This window comes from Phyllostomus hastatus, unplaced genomic scaffold (genome assembly GCF_019186645.2).
Source record: "Phyllostomus hastatus isolate PE091 unplaced genomic scaffold, TTU_PhHast_1.1 phas_scaffold_78, whole genome shotgun sequence".
In the NCBI taxonomy this organism is placed as follows: Eukaryota; Metazoa; Chordata; class Mammalia; order Chiroptera; family Phyllostomidae; genus Phyllostomus; species Phyllostomus hastatus.
Window position 1 is genome coordinate 72,822,657 of NW_025334041.1, and position 18,742 is coordinate 72,841,398.

Consider the following 18,742-nt stretch of genomic DNA (forward strand, 5'->3'; position numbering starts at 1 on the left):
CTACCCTTAGCATGTAGCCTAGTAACACCCTTCACCTGCTCCTTCAGTAGGGTCCTAAAAACTCCTCAGGAAACAAGTACATAGAAACATCAAATCAAGAGTTACAAGTTCACAGAAGCAAAAGATGTAATTGAGGTAACAGGGAAAGTTTCAGAAGTGGTGGAAACCTATTTCATGATTGGTTGAGATATGATCAAGTTGAAAATTACTACAGAAGTAGAATGAGTGAATAGGAAAGGGGGACAGTCATGGGGGGGCGGGGCAAGGGGAAGAGCAGTGACACCGGTAGTTGTCAGAATCAAAGGTCCTGAGTTCCAGGACTATTTTCCACCAACTCAGAGAGACAAACACCTGAAACCCGCTTTCTCCAACCACAGTGACTCAGTCACAGAGTCAAGATCAGAATCCAGACTTTCAGCCTCTCAACGCTAATCAACTCTGAATAGTCTAATTCCAGAAATTACAACCACACTCAATCCTCAGATGTTTTGTAAAAACTGAAGAAGGTGACACCTGTAAAATAATTAGCACAACGCCTGGCCCGCGTTGGGCATTCGATAAAGGAAAGCTGCTGCTACTGTTGTTAGAAACATTGTAACTATGGTTATTATTAAGATGTGCTATCCTCATTGAAGACGCAGTCAAAAGTCGAGTCGCGGACCCCGGTGAAGTATGCAGTTCCCTCAAGGAAGAAAAGTTGGAAGGAGAAAAAGAACTCAAGAGTAGACCCCGAGTCCTCCCCGGCCCCGCGCACCTCGCACCTCCCGCTCAGGTTCGGAGTCTTCGTCCGCCTCGCGCTCCCGTTTCACCCGCACAGCCGGCAAGAAGGGCGCCGGGGCCTCGCGCGCGCTCGCCGGCTCGACCTCCCGTTTCACGCGCACGGGGCTACCCCGGGTAATCGGCGCATCGGTCTCCCGCTCCCGATCTCGCTCACGCTTGACGCGACCCGAGCTGACCCGTGACTCGGATTCGCGCTTCCCGCGGTTGGAACCACGAGACTCCCGCTTGGACCGGCCAGACATCGCCACTACCGGCAGACTCGCCCCGCGCAGGAGCCTGGCACTCCCAAGCGCGCGCAAACAGCCAATCAGGAGCAGCGCTATTATCCAACTCAAAGTTCTCTACGAGTCGCCAATGGGGACAAATTACATCACAGGAAACTGGGAGGTACTGCACTTTTGTCGGCCTCTTTGTGGCTGCGCGCGCAGCTGAGAATCATCTGGCGGCCTACTGCCACCTTACCCGAAATTTCCAGTTTAAAGTGGCTGGAACTTTTAACTGACTGCGGATTTCTGGATTAAAAAAAGCTCCCATTGGGCCCCAGATTTCTTCAAGACACAGTGTGCCTCGAAGCCAAAATCGGGGGCGTCTCCGCGCTTCGGAGACCGACACCCCTGCATAGGAGAACTAGGCGACATCCCCAAATCATCCCCTGCCTGCAGTAACCCTGAGTCTCTAGTTAATTCCACATTTAGAGGATTAGTCTTATTACACGATAGTGCAAACGTGAAATAGAGGGTATTTACTGTGACACTACTAAAGCTGAGGCTTCAGGGCTTGTGACTTTCACGACTCGGAACTTTCTTTGTACAGCTCTGCTGAAGTGTTTTGACATAAAACAGCACGTTTTAAGTGTGCAATTGTCTCAAAACTGTCAAGTGGATATATACACTAAAACCAGCACCACGATCAAGATAATCTACCCACCAGCCCCAAAAATGTCTGCTTTGTCACTACAGGTTAGCTGGCATTTTTTCGTTTCATATACAAGTAAACACACGGGCGTCCTTTTCGACGCAGCCCCTTTCCCTCCACCGTATTTCTTTCGAGATTCATCCCCGTCATGTCAACCGCGTGTTATATTGATCAGCGGTGTTCGGCTGTGTGTGCGCGTGCACCGTGGATTGTCCCAGTTCTAATCATGAATTCCTAATCTTCTTTGTGTGTGTGTGTGTGTGTGTGTGTGTGTGTGTGTGTGTGTTTTAAGGGCAACTCGAAAATGGCACACGCCCAGACCCCTGAAAAGCCGCGGGTCCTCCCAGGGCTGGGCCCGGGCAGCAACGGGACGACAACAAAGCTCCGGCGCAAGGTCCAGGAGCCGCTGCAGATCTTGCAAGAGCACTAGCCTCCTCAAAAGTCCTCAAGGTGCTCTCCAGTCCCCATTTACAAATGAGGAAACTGAGGCACAGCAGGGTTCAGTAGTAAACCGAGGTCACGCATATAGTGGCGGAGTTTCACAGCACCCTAACCCTAGAGAAAGGAAGGGAAGGCTCCACAGCTAACGCTGAGTGGTGTCATGGGTGCAGAATCTTCTAACGTATGAGCAGTAAGCCGAAATCCTCCATTCTCAAGGTAACGTTACACAGAAAAGATGCGCGCGCTCACCACCCACCCGAGCTAGAACTCCGCGCGCGGTGCCGCTCGGCCCCGCAGCCCTTCCGGGCGGAAGGTCGGGGCGCTAGGCCGGAAGGCGAGCTAGGAGAGCCCCCGAGCTCTCCCGAAGGGAGGGAGGCCGTTGGGGTGACGGTGCTCCGCGCACAGCGCTCCAGATGGAAGCGGCACCGAATTCAGGGGCAGCTCTTTGTTGCAAGCCCGGCGGGCGACTGGACATGAGTCACGGCTTCGTGCACCACATCCGGCGGAATCAGCTCGCCCGGTACCGTCCCACCCCGTCGCCCTCCTCCCACCCCTGCCTGGCCGGGTCCGTCCAGGCTGGCTGTCCCTGACTCCCGCTCGGCTCCCCTCAGGGACGACTACGACAAGAAGGTGAAGCAGGCAGCCAAGGAGAAGGCCAGGAGGCGGCACACGCCCGCGCCGACGAGGCCCCGCAAGCCGGACCTGCAAGTGTACCTCCCGCGACACCGAGGTGAGGCCTCCCGCCCTGCCTGCCTCCAAGTTTGCGCTGTCTTCTGGCCCGGGACCCTCTGCCTCAATGCACTCCCCTTCTCTATATGCAAAAAAGGGGAAAAAATATATACTTATTTCCCAAGGTTAAGTTCATTAAGTCCCTTCCCAGAACCTCCACTTGGACGGTCCCCAAACTCCGACCAGCTATTCTTCCTGGAGAAGAGGGAGGGCTTGTGGCCCCCAGTTAAACATCATTATTAAAACACATACTTTGAAGCCAACAGGAAGTTGCCTGCCAGTTTCCCCATCGTACTGTATATTAGTATTCCCACTGCCTAACAGAAAAGGCTGGGCACAGCTGTAGGTGATCAGGACATAATTGTGGACTGAAGCCTCAAACTACCAAAAGGCCTTTTTTTCCCAGTTTTCCTGAGACCTTAAGATCAGAATAGTTAACAAATGATGCTAGATTTATTGAGCATTACTTAAAGTGTTGTTAGGCTTCTGTACATTGTCATATAGTTATCGTAGGGCTGCATAATGCAGGAATTGGTGTTTCTGTTTCACAACCAGAAAACAGGCAGAGATAGGTCAAGTAACTTGGCCAAGATCTCAGAGCTAGTAAATGACAGCCTGCATTTGAACCCAGGCTGAGCTCTATCCACCTTTCTACCACCTTCCAACCCTATTCACTAGACAAATGTATACTGTATACATACTGTATGGCAGGTCTGTGCTGGCCCTAGAGCAGGGATACAAAGGTAAATAAAACGCCTGACTGACACTCATTAAAAAGTTGGGGCTTTTATCTCTGTGGTCAGGGCCTCCAGCAGCCTTCCCCTCTTCTTTCTCTTTCTGGTTCATCCTTCCAGATGGCTCTACCCACCCAAGCAACCCAGACTGTGAAGAGTCCGGTGAAAGCAGCAGTAGTGGAGGCTCTGAGCCAGAGTCTTCTAGCCATCAGCTCTTCTGCTTAGAATATGAGGCGGACAGCGGGGAAGTCACATCAGTTATCGTGTATCAGGTACGCCTGGTGGAAACAGCTACGGCCTGAAGGTCCTAGGAACTGGTAGAAATCACTGCCAGCCCCCAAGCCACTGCTTTCATCAGGGTCAGAGGGAAGTGTCTGCTCCATATGGGAGCATAGACTGCTGGGCAATGCCTTTGAGCGCAACTTCCATCACACAGTGATCCTCAGCGGGCAACAGAGAGGGTTCATGACCCTCAGTTGAGAATCACTGTTACAGTGTTACAGGGGATACCTGGGAAATGACAGGCACTGGAAAGAAGTTATGAGTCAAATGGAATTCTTTGAGAGTATTATCTAGGGACAGGGCAGGTGGTCTTTCCAGAAGAGGCCAGGCCCTGAGCTTCCTGACTCTTCCCCCACGTAGGACGATGATCCAGGAAGGGTGAGTGAGGAGGTGTCTGCACACACGCCTCTGGATCCGCCCATGCGAGAGGCCCTCAAGTTGCGCATCAAGGAGGAGATTGCAAAGCGCCAGAGCCGACACTGACCAGGCTGAAGGCATTCCCTCCAGGCTGGAGTCACTGCCCAGGGAGTTCACCCCTAGTTTGGGGATGCCAGGACCAGTCTAGGCTGATCTTGAGACACATACACACAAATACACAGACACCTACCAGAGCTGCTAGTAAAGGGTATAGTAGCGGCTGTGCCTGACCAACTCCCTTGTAGCCAGTCTTGTATTTTGGCCCATTTGACCAGCCTAATTTGGGATTTTTGAGAATTTTGGGCTAGTTTGGTGTTCTAAGAGCAGAGACTCCCAGGAGAGCCAAGGTTTAGAAGCCTTATGCCAATGTGCTGCTTTCTTGCTGAGTTCATATGCCTTGGGACACCTGGCCACTGCTGCTCCACCCAGCTTCATGAGCCATGTTTGTTATTTTATGGTTCCTTTCTACTGTGCATCTGCTCACTTTCATTCATGTTCTTCTAGATCTTTTTTTTTTCTATCTCTTTGTTCTTTTCTTCATCTTTTGGTCTCAGAGTCCATCAGTTCCACCCTGCCTTGCAGTGTGACTGTGCACCTCCAGCTGCTGAGGACTGAGGAGGTGTGGGGTCCTGGTGGTATACCTTTCTGACGAGCTCTCCCAGTAATCTGATATCAATACAGGGAGAGGTGTTCATTTTTGAGGCTGACTTGCCAGCGTGTCTCCCTCTCCTTCCATGGCTTTTTCAAGTTTCTGTCAGGTTCCACTGTTTTGCACCATCTAGATAAGGAGACTTAGGAAGATGATGCCAAAACTAAATTTCAAGAATTTCTTGCAGCAAAATTTTCCTTGGTTAAGACTAGAATTCTAGCTTTCAACCTCATCCCTAAAGAGGAATTATCAAAACATGCTTGAAACTGCCCTTCCAAATGTGATTTAACAGTCTTGAACTGTTAAAGAGAAATTCAGCAGCAATAATTGCCTGTTTGGAACCATAGTTGCAAAGATTAAAAAAGGCACAATACCCCAAAGGAAGTAAAATGAACATCTCTCATTCCTGCCCCATTCCTTCTCCTTTCCTGACTTTCAAGAGTATATAATCTCCCAACAAATCCTTAGAATAAACATGCCAGGAATATCAGTGCTTTCACCTAAGTGAACATTTTGCCTAATGCAGGTTGAAGCTGAATTCTGAGAAATTCACAGGGCATCCATTCTGCTCCCTGCCACTTAAGTTTTCCAGCACAGTAGCCTAACCTCAGTGACTTGAAATTTGGGGGTTACATGAGCCCACAAGCACTGAGACTTCTTGAAACCAAAGTCCCCCTGCCCCAGGGGTTTCTCCACATCAGGGTCTCAAGATCAGTCTAGCTGGTCCATCTCAGCAGCTTTTCTCTTAGAGGACACCTGAGGGCACTCTTAAAGCACATTATTAAAATGCAACTAGCCACAGCTTGCAGTGACAGAAGAATGCCGGAAGGTGAGTGAGGCGGATAAGTTAAAAGGACCTGGTTGTGAAGGGACCACAGTGCTCCTGGCCCAAAGAGCTGGCCCAAGGTTAAAGGCCTTAACCTTGCCAGTCCTGAGCACAGTTCTACTTTCAAAGGAGAAAGTCTGCCCTCTATTTATTCAGCTGGACTCCAAGTGCCTTTTGACTTACAATGTTAACTACCCTCCAGAGCTTCCTGAGTCCAGGAGGCTATGCCATCATCCCAATCTCCCTGCAGCTCAGAGAACCAGTTATTTTAGTCTTCCAGCTCTTCAACTGATCTTCTGACTTGGACATAGAATCTCATTGGAACTCTTGGGCTTCCCAATCTGGAAATACCTTTGGGGTCCATCTTCTCACAGCTGAATGGCCTGCTTCCTGGATTTATTATAGAAATTTAGAAACAAGACCAGAAGAGGCTGGGCATAGCACCTGAAAGTTTAGCCTCTATTCTGTTTTGTGAGAAGGGAAGCATGTACCTATTATCTTTATGTATTTGTCATGTAATCCATACACACTCAGGTAAGAAACTGATGGGAACTGCTTGCATGTAAATTTTTTCTTGAAGCACTTTGCCTATCAAGTGAATACAAAATATTTTCCATTCAAGAAGGTATTCTAATTCTTAGCGAATTTATGCAGTATGACTCTATAAATCACTAGGCCTGGTACTTACTGAGGTAGTCCTTCAGAGAAGAATTATTGGTGATGAGGCTGCCATTGCTCCAGGCGTGCCTGAAATGCTTCTCTGGTGATGGCCCTCAGCCATCAGAGAGCTTTCTAGCACAGGCTCATTGGTTATTGCCACCCATTATCTGGGCCCCAGTTGATTCACTAGGCTTGCCTCCAGACGTCTCTCACCTATTTTCAAAATCGGTGCTTTTCCATCAAGGGAAATGTTCAGAGCATTTCCCATAGGCTCTAGCTGTTCCCAAAAGGGATTTGTCCGGTGCTGTATGGTGTAATGGCAACAGCGTTGGACTAGCTGGAGCTTTCCAGCAGGCTGCAGCAGATTCCATACCCACTTGACTAGATGCATTCTTGGCTATCTAAAAAATAGTCTGGTAGCCTGATAGGTATCTTATGTAAGTGTTCCTTCACTTACTGAGGGTAAGCCTTGGATTTTAAGGTTTTGTGTTTCCTGGGCCACAGTGGGAAATACAAAAGGAAGCTGGGGTTTGCAGGGGTTTGGGCTGTGCAAAAATAAACACTAAAGCTTGAGTTCCAGCCAGTTGGCAAGCATGGAAATCTTTGACGAACAAAAAGCAAGAAAAGAATGTAAAGATTTTTGTATTGAGTGAGAGAGAGTAGGAGCCTGTGGAGGCTGGCCAGATAGCAGGACCAGCGTGGGCAGTACCAAATTCTCCCATGGAAGAGCCTCTGAAAGGGACATTCCATCTCCGTGGTCTCCCCTGAGGGCACTGCCAACTAGAGGTGAGCCTAGGGTAGTGGGTATTCAACCTGCGTTGCATTCAGTGGGATTTGTAGGTGGTTGGGTAGTAGATCCCAACTGGTTCACAAATATAAATGAAACCTTTATATATAGAAAGAGAAGTAAAGACAGGCTATTTTCCTACCTCTGAGATTTTGGGAGAATCACATTGGAATGTTGGAAATTATTTGAAACATTTTAAGTTCCCTCCTTGAATTCCTCGCCCTGAGGAATTAGATGGCTAAGAAGCCATAAGGCCCTGATGGGTGTGGTTCAGTTGGTGGAGCACCGTCCCACAAAGCAAAAGGTCGATGGTTCGATTCCTGGACAGGGCACATGCCTGGGTTACGAGTTCAATCTCTAGTCAGGGTGTGTACAAGAGGCAACCTAGTGATGGTTCTCTCCCTCTCCCCCATCCCCTCTCTCTAAAAATACGTAAGTAAAATCTTTTTTCAAAAAGAAGCCATAGGCACCCACCCCAAATTTCCTCAGTAACTGGAGTGATACTAGAAGTGAAAACCTGAGTGAAGAGCTCCCCTGCCTTCTCAAAGCCACCAGAACAGCAGACTGGTTGCACTGGTTATGCTGTGATGTTAAATGTATAAAAGCCATAGAGTCTTCTGTTTTCTCATTTCAATGTTTCTGCTTTGTGGGTGAATAAAGTGAAGTATGCAAATAATTTGAAAATACTGGAAGGAAGGTACTTTTCAAAGACAGTATTGTTTTTAACCAATAAACATTATTTTTACAGCACTGTTTTTGCCAAGAGTTGTGAAATCACTTGTGTGTGTAAGGAAAGTGAAGGTTAAATGCCTGCCCCTGACCTCATTCAGCACCACAGAATCAGCATTTGAAATCTTATCTCTTGCTTTAGCCTATTTTAAGAACTGTCCTGGTGGGAACATAACATCTAGACTCATGTGGCTTTAGAGCTGGAAGAGACTTTTAAAGACATCTGGTCCTACTTGTCTGATACATGACTCCCCCTTTACCGACTACACATGAAGGGCCTTTCAGTCCCAGGGAGCTCTATTTTGGGGGGTAATTCTATTTTAAGGACTACTTACAATGTCATATAAGCTAAAATCTCCCTTGTCACAGCTCTACAGTGCTTGTCTACCCACTTTATGTTAAAACAGCCAGTTTAGAACTTGACTAGTCCTCTCGGGCCAACCCCAAGATAAAGGTTGGACAGGAACACAAACCCAGATCAGTAAGAAACAGTATTGACTAAAAATGGCAAAGCTACTGATGAAATAGGAAATGGTGAGGATTCATAGCACCATTGGGCAGATGAGAAAAAGGGCCTGTGCCAGCAGAAACACACCTGAGCAAGAAGATGGAGCCACTGTGAATCGGAAAGAGGGACCCCTTTGTCCTGGGGCACTGAGTACAGCCAGCAGCAGCTGGACTGAATTTTACATCCCACTGGTCCGTTCAGCCTGGTCATCTTGTAATCACTCCATACAGCCATGCTTCCACTACTTGTCCTGATGCAATTTGGAAAAGGTCTCTCCAACAGGTTTCCTCTTTCCATTTTTAACTGCCACTGGATCCAAAAAAGCTTTCTCTTTTTTTCAAGCCATTGTCCAGCTTATCTGCTTTTTCTTCCCAGTACTGGGCAGTTTTACCTTTGCCTCACCCATGCTGTGGAACTTGACAACTCCCTGCCTCCTGGCAGCCTGGGCCCATGCTCTTAAGATAATGATTTGTTGGCGCCAGTGTCTTCTCACAAAAGCTCCCAACAGATGCTGGGCTTCCTTTTAGAGTTCCAGGCACCCTTCTGGTATGTTCAAAGAAGTATTCCGCCTTTTTAACTAGGAAAAGGACCACGAGGGCACCCTTGCCCTGTAGGTTTTGGTGTGCAGCTGGTAGCTAATTTATTTCCACAATATCCTGCTTCCTTTTCTTAAACTGCTCAGGGTCTCCCACCTTCCTCTGTTGCATACCAACACCTGGCCATGTGCGTCTACTTAGAATTGGCCTCTGCCTCTGTGCTTCAAGTTAAGTAAGTATTGAGCGGTGGGATAACATATTTTGGAGACTGACTTCTGGACAGTAGTACTATGTGTACTTGTACCCTTGAAAACGTATCCGGTGAAAGTAGCGCCCTCCAGAATTTGCTGCGTCCGTGGAAGCATAAGTCAAATCATGGGTGCTTGACCTTAAGGAAGAGCTATGCTACTCTGCGAGGCACCTAGCCTGGAACAGAGGCAGGCATGGGGCGCCACGATAAGATAACCCGGAGTCTGTGTTGTCGGCCCTTCCCCGCCGTGGAATGTGCCCAGAGGCGTAGGGAGGCTACCTTCAGCCACGTGCACAATGACGATCACAGGTGATGCTGTAAGGTGCTGCACCGCCCCACCCCCACCCCCACCCCCACCCCCACCACCGCTTCCCGCCTCCTGAAGCTTCCACCGCAGGAACGGGGAGCCGGAACTATCCTTTGGACATCTCCGAGTCACAGCCGCTGCCGAAGTCATCGTGCCCGGGTCCCAGAGGCTGGACAGCACGTCCATTGCCCCGGGTCTCTGCGCTGGGGCTCGGGATTTGTAGTCCGGAGCCGAGCGCGGGGGCCCGCGAGGCACGGACTCCAGGTCCCGGCGGGCGGCGCGGCGCCGCGCGGCCTAGGGTGGGGGCGTGGCCGCCGGCCCTTTAAACCTGCAGGGCCGCTTTGAGGGCCTCAGCCCCGGATGGCGCCACGCCGGACTGAGTAGTGCGCGGCAGCCGCGGGGCGCTCTGGGGAGGTGCGTACTGGGCCCCCTACTTCTCAGGACCCCCAAGGATCACCGAAGAAGGCTTGTTCCCCAGTTCCGGAGACTCGCCGGCCGGGCTGGGCTTCCCGCTTGAGCCCGCCCTTCCCCCAGGGTGCGGTAGTCGCCCCTTTACCGGGCCTGGATCCCCTCCAGGCTTTCTTTGGCTTGTCCCCTAGACCGTCCTAACTGTAGCCTGGCGTCCAGCCTGGCTACCTTAGGCGAGGGAGGGTGACTACTACCTGTGCAGATGTTATGGCGCCGCCTGAGTCCCTAAGCAAGCCGGTGGCTTTTGGGTGGGACGCGGAGGCCCCAGTGGGTGCCAGAGGTGACCACATTGTGGTGTGGGCTGAGCCCAAAATATGGGCACTTAGCTCCAGTGGGTGCTCCAAATCAGGTGATGCCCTAACACCCCACCCCTTACGGCTTTAGCCATTCACTGGACCCTGGACTTTGACCCCTCTCTCTCCACCAGGCTGGGGCAGTTGATGGTTTTGGAGAAGTATCTTAAGGTAGCTGGTCCTGCCCCCTCCTCCCCACCTACCTCTTGTCATCCCTCCCACACTACTACCACCCTGGCTCCCCCCCCTCATGACCGCCTGGATCCTCCTTCCTGTCAGCTTGTCAGCATTCTCCATCACTGGCCTATGGACTGTGTAAGTAAAGAGGGGGAGGGGGAGACAGCAAGGGAACAAAATGGGCCCAGGCTGAGGAGGGACAGGACCTAGCCAGGAGCTTGATGGGACACACAAAGTCCCTTGTCCTGTTGCAGGCTCCAGGGTGATACCCAGGGTCATCTGTCTCCAAAGCCTGGCCTGGTGTTTGGGCACACAGTCAGTCCCTTGGGACAAGCTGTCCAGCAAGGTGGCCCCAAAAGACCTACTGCTAGTCAGAGCAACTTCCAGAGATCCTCTAGTTTGTGGCTATGTGGTGGGTTCTAGAGTAACATCAGGCCTCAGGGCCACCCCAGCTTGAATCCCTAGCTAGGACAATGAGGCTGAATGGGGCCAGAATCAAGGGAAAAGACAGTGGTCAGTGGGGGAAGGCTGGGCTTGGCTGGGAGGGTTGTCAGGTGACAGTTCTGCTCCCACAGGTATGCCATGGCCGTGATGAACCGCCACGTGTGCCCTGTGGAGAACTGGTATGGCGCACTCTGCAGGCAGCTTCACTCTAAAGCTCCCTTCATCTCTGTTCCCTCTTGGGCCAGGGCTGCTGCGAGCCAGACGGAGACCCTGAGCCTCACTGCTCTTCTTTGACATTGGCGCGCCTGCCCTCCCCAGGCATGGCTTCGTGCCCATTTACCTGCTTCCCATCATCCCTTCGCCCCTTCGGCTTCCGTCTCAGGCAGGCCCTGGGAAGTGGGTTCTTCTGCTCCCTGATATGGGAGGTCTGGTAGGGTGGTCTCTGAAGTAAAGGCCCGGTGGTTAAGGGAACCAGTTTCCACCAATCTACTCTGTCCTGCCTTCCAGGTCCTACAACGAGTCCTGCTCTCCTGACCCCACTGAGCAAGGGGGTCCCAAGACCTGCTGCACCCTAGATGATGTCCCCCTCATCAGGTAAGGCCTGGAAACTGGGCAGATCAGAGATCCAAGGCACTGATAGACTCCCAGCCAAGCGTCTCATCAAGCAAAGGCCTGCCCCAAAGGGTCTCACAGGAATAATAATTATATTAAGAGCACTTAATAACAGTGCCCCTTGACAGTTACTGTGTGCCAGGCACTGTGCTGAACGCTTTGCATGAATAACGCCATTTAATTCCCAGCACTGAGGCAGCTATTGTTTTCACTATTTTATAGGCAAGGAAACTGAAATTGAGGTATGTCATCCATTTAGGTCATGCAGCTCTTAAGTAGAGATAGCTAAATTTAAGCTGAAGCCCTCTGATTGCCCAGCTCAAGATCTGGCTCAAGGACAGCCAAACCAGCTACAGACCTCGACAGTCTTGGGGAGTCCAAGAAATCTCAGGGTCTGCCCAGCAATCCTGGGTACTTCCTAACCTGTCACACATAAGCTCTGCTTTATTTGGAGGGGAGGGAGTGCCAGCCTGGGACCAGTTTGTGAGAAACACTGGTCCTTCTCATAAATCAGTGGCTTAAATCAAGCACAGAGAAAGCAAGTGGGCCAGAAGGGGGGCCCTCTGATGCTCCTGCCCCTCTCTCACTTTGTCCTTGCCCCCCTCCCCTCAGCAAGTGCGGCACATATCCCCCAGAGAGTTGCCTCTTCAGCCTCATTGGCAACGTGGGTGCTTTCATGGGTGAGTTGTGCCCTTAGCCCCCATAGCCAGCCCGATCCAGCCCATCCCTCCACACCCTCCCCCCAGGAAGCCCTTGCTTACCTAGGGCTACCCAACCAAGGGCTGAAACAAGAGGGGCCACTTCTATCCCTGTTTCATGAAAGCCAGAGGCTGACTCCCACACGGCCGTTCTGCTGGCTGGAACCTGAGGAAACCCAATTCACCACCCACCCATCTATTCCCTCATGGCTCTCAGAGTGTCTGAAGGGGTGAGAGCTAGCAGGCTCCACTCATGCTCTTCTTCCCCAGTGGCCCTGCTCTGCCTCCTGCTCTACGGGCAGCTCCTGGAGCAGAGTCGGCATTCCTGGATTAACACCACGACACTCATCACAGGCTGCACCAATGCTGCAGGCCTTGTGGTGGTCGGAAACTTTCAGGTAGACCCACCTATCCACCTCTTGAACTTCCCGTAAAAGGGTATAGCTGCCTGCCCGGACCCTCAAGGTTCCTGAGGGTTGACCCAAGATGCAGAGGCAGCCCCTCGGGGTTGGTGGTGAGGGAAGCAGGGCCTGGGAGAAGGAGGAGGAAGAGAAAGAAGAGCTATGAAAGGGGTAGAGGAGCAGGGCTACTTCACTGATGAGCCTTCTCTCTGGGCCTAGGTGGATCATGCTAAGTCTCTGCATTACATCGGAGCTGGTGTGGCCTTCCCGGCCGGGTTGCTGTTTGTCTGCCTGCACTGTGTCCTCTCCTACCACGGGGCCACCGCCCCCCAGGACCTAGCTATGGCCTACCTGAGGATTGTGCTGGCAGCCATCGCCTTTGTCGTCCTGATCCTCAGTATCCTTCCAAGATAGCCCAGCCCTTCTCTCACCCAACATGACTGGGGGAGAATGGCACACCTTCCAGATACCACTGCCCAGTGTGGTTTTCCACCCCCGCTCCCGAGATGTCAGGCCTAGTCCTTCTCCCCAGCATAGTTACAGATCCGGGAAGGCAGGTGTGTTGCCAGTCCCCCCACATCCTACTGGACCTTTCCTTAGCCCCATTCCAGGCGGCGTCTTCTTCATCCATGAGAGTTCTCAGCTGCAGCATGGGGCAGCCCTGTGTGAGTGGGTGTTTGTCATCGACATCCTCATTTTCTACGGCACCTTCTGCTACGAGTTTGGGACAGTCTCCTCAGAGACACTGGTGGCTGCACTGCAGCCTGCCGGCCGAGCCTGCAAGTCCTCCGGGAGCACCAGCACCTCCACTCACCTCAACTGTGCCCCTGAGAGCATAGCCATGATCTGAGGTCTGGAGAGGGTGGCTGGCCCAGCCTCCACTGCTCCCCACCTATGTCTTTGCATTTATTTCATACCAAAAAATTTTTGAAAGTATTCTGTTGGGATATAGGCCTCCTTGCTCCTGGACGAGGGGCCATCCCACACCCACCTGTGCCATAGAGGAGCGGGCCCTGGCAGCTGCCTGAGCTGTGCACGACCCGCTCCCCACTGTCTTTATGTTTAAAGGTCATATATCCTCAGTCACCCAGCCAACCCTTCAGGTGCCTTCTACTCCCCAGTGCCAGGGCCAGACTACTGGGGTTTTGTGCTGCAGGAATTGGGGGCTGGGAATGGCAAGGATAGAAGTGCTGGGGGTAGGGGACATGCCTTAGTATGTGGGAAGGCCCACTTTGGGGCCCTGGGATTCTTCACTCTGCCCCTTACTTTTTTTAGGGCAAATAACACAGCAGAACCATGTGGGTATTTTAGTACTTTTATATATATATATATATATATCTATTAAAAGAATTCTAATTTGCATGTTTGTAGTCTGTTCTGGAGAGTCAGAGGGCCTGATTCAGGTCAGCTTTCCCTGAGAAAGAATGGGAAGAAGCCCGTGCCCCTAGGAAGAGTCCTGAGTGCCCAGTGCTCTTTGAGAGCAGGGCTGCCAGAAACAGGATGGCAGGTGCTAGCCAAATACCCCTCAAGAGTTTGAAGCCCTGTTTGGGCTTTTAAACAGTTTAAAGAACTGACTGATCTGATCATCCCACACTTCCTTTCCCCACTCAAAGTCTGGTTTGAAGTTCAATTCCTTCGTATAAGGGGTAGGGGTGCAGAGGGTTGTGTAAAGAGCAGCTTTAAAAATGTTAGAAGCAAGAAATATAGTCAACCAAGGTTGACTAAAAATTGCAGGGAAAGAGGGATGCATCTTTAAATGCCTACTGGGTGCCAGACCGTGACATATTTTGCTTTCTAGCCATGAACACAGGCCCAAGTCCTAGCTGGTCCAGTGGCCAGGTTCTTGGCCTGGGCCTCCATTGCCCTCAGGCCAGCAGGGAAGGATGTGTATCCTAGTGTCTTCTGCAGTCCAGGCCCACCTTCCCCAATAGCAGCAGGACCCTCATGGAAGGTGCAGAACCCCCCCCCCCCCCCCCGCCCCAGACCTGTGAGCAATGCAGTCGCAGGATAGGTAAAGAAACCTTTAATGAGGATTCAAGGTTCAAGAGGAAGATGTGGAGGACCACCACTCAGCCCCAGCCACCTCATGTGTACATGGCTCCATGCAGGTTCTCCAGTCGGTGCTTCTGCTGCTGCTTGCGAGCCTGAAGGAAAGAGGCAGAGGCCATATCTGAGGGCTTGTAGGTGAGGGGATGGGGCAGCTTTGATGGAACTAGCTCTCACTTCTCAGGCATGCTGAGGTGGGAGATCAAGAACAGCCTGAAGGAGCCCTATTACCCGCCCCCCTCCACTTACCACCAGTGCCTACCTTATCTCGTCTATGCTCCTCATAAGTGTCATCATCAGTGGGTAGCTCATGGCGGCAAAGGGGGCAGGAATTTGTCTGGGTAAAACAGGAGTAAAACACTGGGTCAAAGAGTGTTCCAGCCCAGGTCTGATTTTTAGAAGTTAATGTCTATCCCCTATTCCCAGTTCTTACCCTCACCCTTCCTTCTCTGAATCCCCAGCAGTTCATAAAAAGAAAGGGGCTTGAAAACTGAAGAGAGTGAGGGCTGGGGGAAAAGAAGCAGTACCTTGTTCAGCCAGGGCAGAATACAGTTGGAATGGAAGAAGTGATGGCAAGGCATTTCAATGGCAGTCTCCTCCTCCTCAAATTCCAAAAGACACACGGGGCACTTGAGCTCTTTAGGAGGGAGCGCTCATCAGGACAGCTGCTACAGGCCCCACCTCCCAGCTCCCACTCCTAAAGGACACTTGCCCCAACCTGGCCTGTAAAACTGAAGGGCCAGTGCACAGTCTGACTTGAGAGGGACTGTGGGGGAAGGGATCTGGCGGACCTGCCCCAAAGAACAGAAAGTGTTCTCACCAGACTGGGAGCCCCTGATGACTATTCTGGGGAGGTTCTCAACCACAGTCTTGGCAGCAGGCGGAGGCAGGTGGTGTTCCCAATCTACTACCAATCCCAAGCCTCCAATGTCCATAGTATTGAAAAGCGACCTGGGAAGAAAGACGCAAGGCCAGAATCAAAGAAAACCATACTTCCTCTTTGCCTCCACAATGCACTCAGCATCAGTAGGTAAATACCTTGTGGAGCTAGTGGTAATAAATTTAGCTACCCCAATCGGTAGTGCTCACTAGATTAAAAGCAGAGTGAGAAATGGTTTACAGCTGCTATCAGACAACCTCAAGCACGCAGGCTGTTTATTCTCATTTTGCATTTGAGGCAACAGGCTCAGAGAAGTTACTCAGGCCACCCAGGAGTGACCTGGTAAAGCCAGATTCCATGTGGCAGTGTCCACGTGCCTGGTGTTCCTAACCAATGGACCTACTCACACCTACTCGGCCTTTACCCCGCCCCCACGGCTGTCCTCCGACACCTCCTAGCGCCCGCTGCCCTCCCGTCACCGACTCCCCCTACTCCATCCAGCCTTTCCCTGAATCCCCTTAGCCGGGAGGCCCACAGACGATTCAAATGATCGATTTCCCTCAAATCGGGCCTCCAGACTAACTCCAGATCATTCATCCGTCCTCCCCAGAATCTGTTACCCCCGATAACCCGTCTTCTCCAGCCAGCCCCAACCCAGAAATCTGCTCCCTGGCCCCACCTCCCAGCCTCGGCCATCCACCTAGCGAGCTCCAGCAGCATGTTGGTTCGGGCCTCCTGCTCGGGGTCCGTGGGCTCGCAGTCGTGTTCCTCAAAGTAGGACGCCATAGCAGCCCAGCTGACTGACACAGCAGCCCTCGGACCCTTATGACTACGTTTTCGCCGTGCTGGCCAATAAGCTGACGAGATGAGAGAATATGGCCAATCATAGCATCCGAAAGGAGAACACGGTGGTTCATTAGGCGAACAGAAAGCGGAAGTATTAATTTTCTCACCTCTCATTGGCTCAAATAAATCAGGTGGCCAAAGGCAAGAGCCAATGGCAGGGGCTGGGGCTGAATACAAAACTTTTGAGCCTGAGGCTAGAGTGGATAGGTATGTGGGAGTGACGTGTAGACCGCGCCCAATAGCTCCTGAAAAGCTAAGTGGGATGTAGGGGTCGTCAAGTCAGTTCTGTGGCTCAGAGTGCTTTAGCGATGCAGATGCTGAAGGTCACTCGGAAAGGAGACGCTGGCCCGGGGCTCAGGGGTCTAAGAGACCAGCGGAAGAGCCCGTAGTCAGGGCACTTCCCGCTGCTCTACCCTTGACCCACCGGGCATTAATGAACCCCTGAGTTCTAGTTGGTTCAGGAGATGGCGCTTGATTCCTCCCCGAACCGACGCCCCCCCCGCCCCCCCCAAAAAAAATTCCAAAACTTTCTACTCATTTCTTTTGTTTTAGGCACAAAAGTAAAGGGTGGGTGGGAAACCTCCCCAACCAATAGAGGGATACTTGCTGGGGAACCTGGGGCCTTACCAGCTCATGAGACTATCAGTATGACCTAAAGCCCATTGCTAACTTCTCCCTGAGCTCCTGTAGTGGCTTGAATTAAATAAGTAGTTTGCATCCCTGGCTACCCATGAGTCTCCTGGAGAAGAGGAGAGGTTGCAGCTTCAGGGGTAAAAAATAGTCTGATACTTAACCCTCAAAGATTCTGATTTAACTGAACTAGGCCCAGGTGTGGTATTTTTATAAGTTCTACGTGTGACTCCAACATGAGGCAGAGTTGAGCACTAAATGATTTCGATGATAGCTACCATTTATTTGGCATCTAGAACCTTCACTGATGGGTGGATATTTTACACACATGTAAATAATCCTCACGATTGTCCTGGGAGCTAAGTGTTGTTATTCCTTTTTACACACAAAAAGCCCAGGTGAGGGAAGTGGCTTGCCCACTTTCACATGGGATCCAAGTGAAGGCCAAGTGCTCTCCTCCATCCTTCTGGGGAAGGAAGACGGCAGTGAGCCCAGTGGGAGTGTTACAGGTCAGGGGCCAGCCCAGAGTGAGTCTGCCTTGGACCAGCCTGTAACTCGTGGGTTCTTGACTTCGTGCAGGAAAGATTTCACTACACAAGTCCTGGTGATTTTCAAGAGCATGTTTATTAAAGCTGGGGACAGTGAAACAAGGAAGGGCTTAGGACAGAAGAAGCAACAGGAGAGGGCCTAGGAAGGGCTGCTTTGGCTCACTGGAAACATTAGGGGAAAGAAGTGAGCCAAGGCAGGGCTGCTTTTAGCTCACAGGGAAGTAAGAGAAAAGGGGGGCCTTGGGGACAGGTTCAGGGAGGTCGGCTTGGGACAAGCTGCTGCTGCCCATTGCTCCCCTGGTTGCAAGTCTCATGGGATCCCTTAGAGTTCAGGAGATGCATGCCTATGGTGGGGAAAGACGGGAAAGGCACAGGCCAGAAGGGAGAGTGTGTCCTGGATCCTTCGTCTTAAGGGTTTCAAAGGCTGGGAGTTTAGAGGAGATCTTAGGGAAGGATCTCAATAGAATATTCATCAGCTTTACCAGGTGTGTCTTTTCAAGGTCACAGTCTCTATTAATTGGGCCAGGAGTCATTAGTCATTGAAACTGATCCTGACCTGCCACTGGTTTTGCTACTTTTCTGGGCCTGGAGCTGCAATGCTATTGAGGCCCAGATATTTTCTCTAGGAAGGAAAGGTCAGGGGGGTCTAAATTGCATGGCCAGCAATATGCCAGGGGAAGAAAGGCCACCCTGGGGATGAGGTCTGGCACCAGTTTTGCCCGTCGCTAGGCACCTGAGGCTTTCCAACCTGGTGACCTTCTGTACCTGGCTGTAAATTGCTCAGTCAGCTTGTTCAGCTGTCTGTCTCAGTTTCCCCATTCCACTGGCCAAGAAATTTTCCTAGCTTCTCACTATTCTGCCTCTGAAATCATGAGCTCTGTGAGGGGTCCACACAGCTCCTGGGTTTTTTATAGTTTCTCTGGCAACAGCCCTCTCTCTACCTAATAAGGAACTTCTCATCCATGCTTGACCCTGAATTCACTTTCCACTCCCACTTGAGTTGGAAATGCAGTTAAGTAGCCCAAGGAATGTGCTACCGTGTTTCCGTGGTTTTGAGGTTTTAGTAGGGCTTCCTTTCCCCTTCTGTGGCCTTTACCCAAAGATTTTTTTTTCCTGTGGTCACTGAAGTCACCGCCTACTTGGCCTGTT

The 18,742-nt window shown here is 51.3% G+C and overlaps 4 protein-coding genes across 8 annotated transcripts in view; 2 read left to right on the forward strand and 2 right to left on the reverse strand.

Moving 5' to 3' along the window:
- Positions 1–1,055, reverse strand: part of USP39 (ubiquitin specific peptidase 39) — a 28,610-nt gene extending 27,555 nt beyond the window's left edge. Inside the window, exon 1 of the mRNA XM_045827745.1 lies at positions 755–1,055. Within this exon, the coding sequence (XP_045683701.1) occupies positions 755–1,022 (268 nt within the window). The 5' untranslated portion in view covers positions 1,023–1,055. The remainder of the gene's footprint in view (positions 1–754) is intronic.
- Positions 1,056–2,444: 1,389 nt separating this feature from the next.
- On the forward strand, positions 2,445–7,970 carry CUNH2orf68 (chromosome unknown C2orf68 homolog). Its single transcript, XM_045828215.1, has 4 exons — positions 2,445–2,656; positions 2,748–2,866; positions 3,720–3,871; positions 4,242–7,970. Exons 1-4 carry the CDS (start codon positions 2,550–2,552, stop codon positions 4,362–4,364), a joined length of 501 nt encoding a protein of 166 aa, XP_045684171.1. The 5' UTR covers positions 2,445–2,549; the 3' UTR covers positions 4,365–7,970.
- A 1,679-nt stretch (positions 7,971–9,649) lies between these two features.
- TMEM150A (transmembrane protein 150A) lies at positions 9,650–14,005 on the forward strand. Of its 4 annotated transcripts, none has more exons than XM_045827741.1 (8): positions 9,653–9,964; positions 10,446–10,626; positions 11,064–11,111; positions 11,440–11,526; positions 12,157–12,224; positions 12,513–12,640; positions 12,863–13,040; positions 13,255–14,005. In XM_045827741.1, the coding sequence occupies exons 2-8, from the start codon at positions 10,562–10,564 to the stop codon at positions 13,491–13,493; spliced, it is 813 nt and encodes a 270-aa protein (XP_045683697.1). In that variant the 5' UTR covers positions 9,653–9,964; positions 10,446–10,561; the 3' UTR covers positions 13,494–14,005. The 4 variants fall into 4 exon arrangements, with proteins under 4 accessions (XP_045683699.1, XP_045683697.1, XP_045683696.1 ...); XM_045827740.1 differs by having other exon boundaries at positions 9,958–10,085; positions 11,064–11,314; XM_045827742.1 differs by having other exon boundaries at positions 9,958–10,085.
- Positions 14,006–14,651: 646 nt separating this feature from the next.
- On the reverse strand, positions 14,652–16,416 carry RNF181 (ring finger protein 181). 2 transcript variants are annotated; one of them, XM_045828208.1, is made up of 5 exons: positions 16,270–16,416; positions 15,510–15,640; positions 15,217–15,326; positions 14,952–15,026; positions 14,652–14,787 (listed from the first exon to the last, which is right to left on the reverse strand). In XM_045828208.1, the coding sequence occupies exons 1-5, from the start codon at positions 16,353–16,355 to the stop codon at positions 14,728–14,730; spliced, it is 462 nt and encodes a 153-aa protein (XP_045684164.1). In that variant the 5' UTR covers positions 16,356–16,416; the 3' UTR covers positions 14,652–14,727. The 2 variants fall into 2 exon arrangements, with proteins under 2 accessions (XP_045684164.1, XP_045684163.1); XM_045828207.1 differs by having other exon boundaries at positions 16,249–16,405.
- Between the last annotated feature and the right edge of the window lie 2,326 nt (positions 16,417–18,742).

Bases quoted from the DNA above. Each gene is read 5' to 3' on its own strand.
- CUNH2orf68 (XM_045828215.1), top strand. From the start codon at position 2,550: ATGGAAGCGGCACCGAATTCAGGGGCAGCTCTTTGTTGCAAGCCCGGC. The intron at 2,657-2,747 runs GTACCGTCCCAC...GGCTCCCCTCAG, and splicing joins CGGCGGAATCAGCTCGCCCG to GGACGACTACGACAAGAAGG. The intron at 2,867-3,719 runs GTGAGGCCTCCC...TCATCCTTCCAG, and splicing joins GTACCTCCCGCGACACCGAG to ATGGCTCTACCCACCCAAGC.
- TMEM150A (XM_045827741.1), top strand. From the start codon at position 10,562: ATGACCGCCTGGATCCTCCTTCCTGTCAGCTTGTCAGCATTCTCCATC. The intron at 10,627-11,063 runs GTAAGTAAAGAG...CTGCTCCCACAG, and splicing joins ATCACTGGCCTATGGACTGT to GTATGCCATGGCCGTGATGA. The intron at 12,641-12,862 runs GTAGACCCACCT...CTCTGGGCCTAG, and splicing joins TGGTGGTCGGAAACTTTCAG to GTGGATCATGCTAAGTCTCT.
- RNF181 (XM_045828207.1), bottom strand. From the start codon at position 16,355: ATGGCGTCCTACTTTGAGGAACACGACTGCGAGCCCACGGACCCCGAG. The intron at 15,027-15,216 runs GTACTGCTTCTT...TGTTTTACCCAG, and splicing joins TTCTGCCCTGGCTGAACAAG to ACAAATTCCTGCCCCCTTTG. The intron at 14,788-14,951 runs GTAGGCACTGGT...TCTTTCCTTCAG, and splicing joins AGGAGCATAGACGAGATAAG to GCTCGCAAGCAGCAGCAGAA.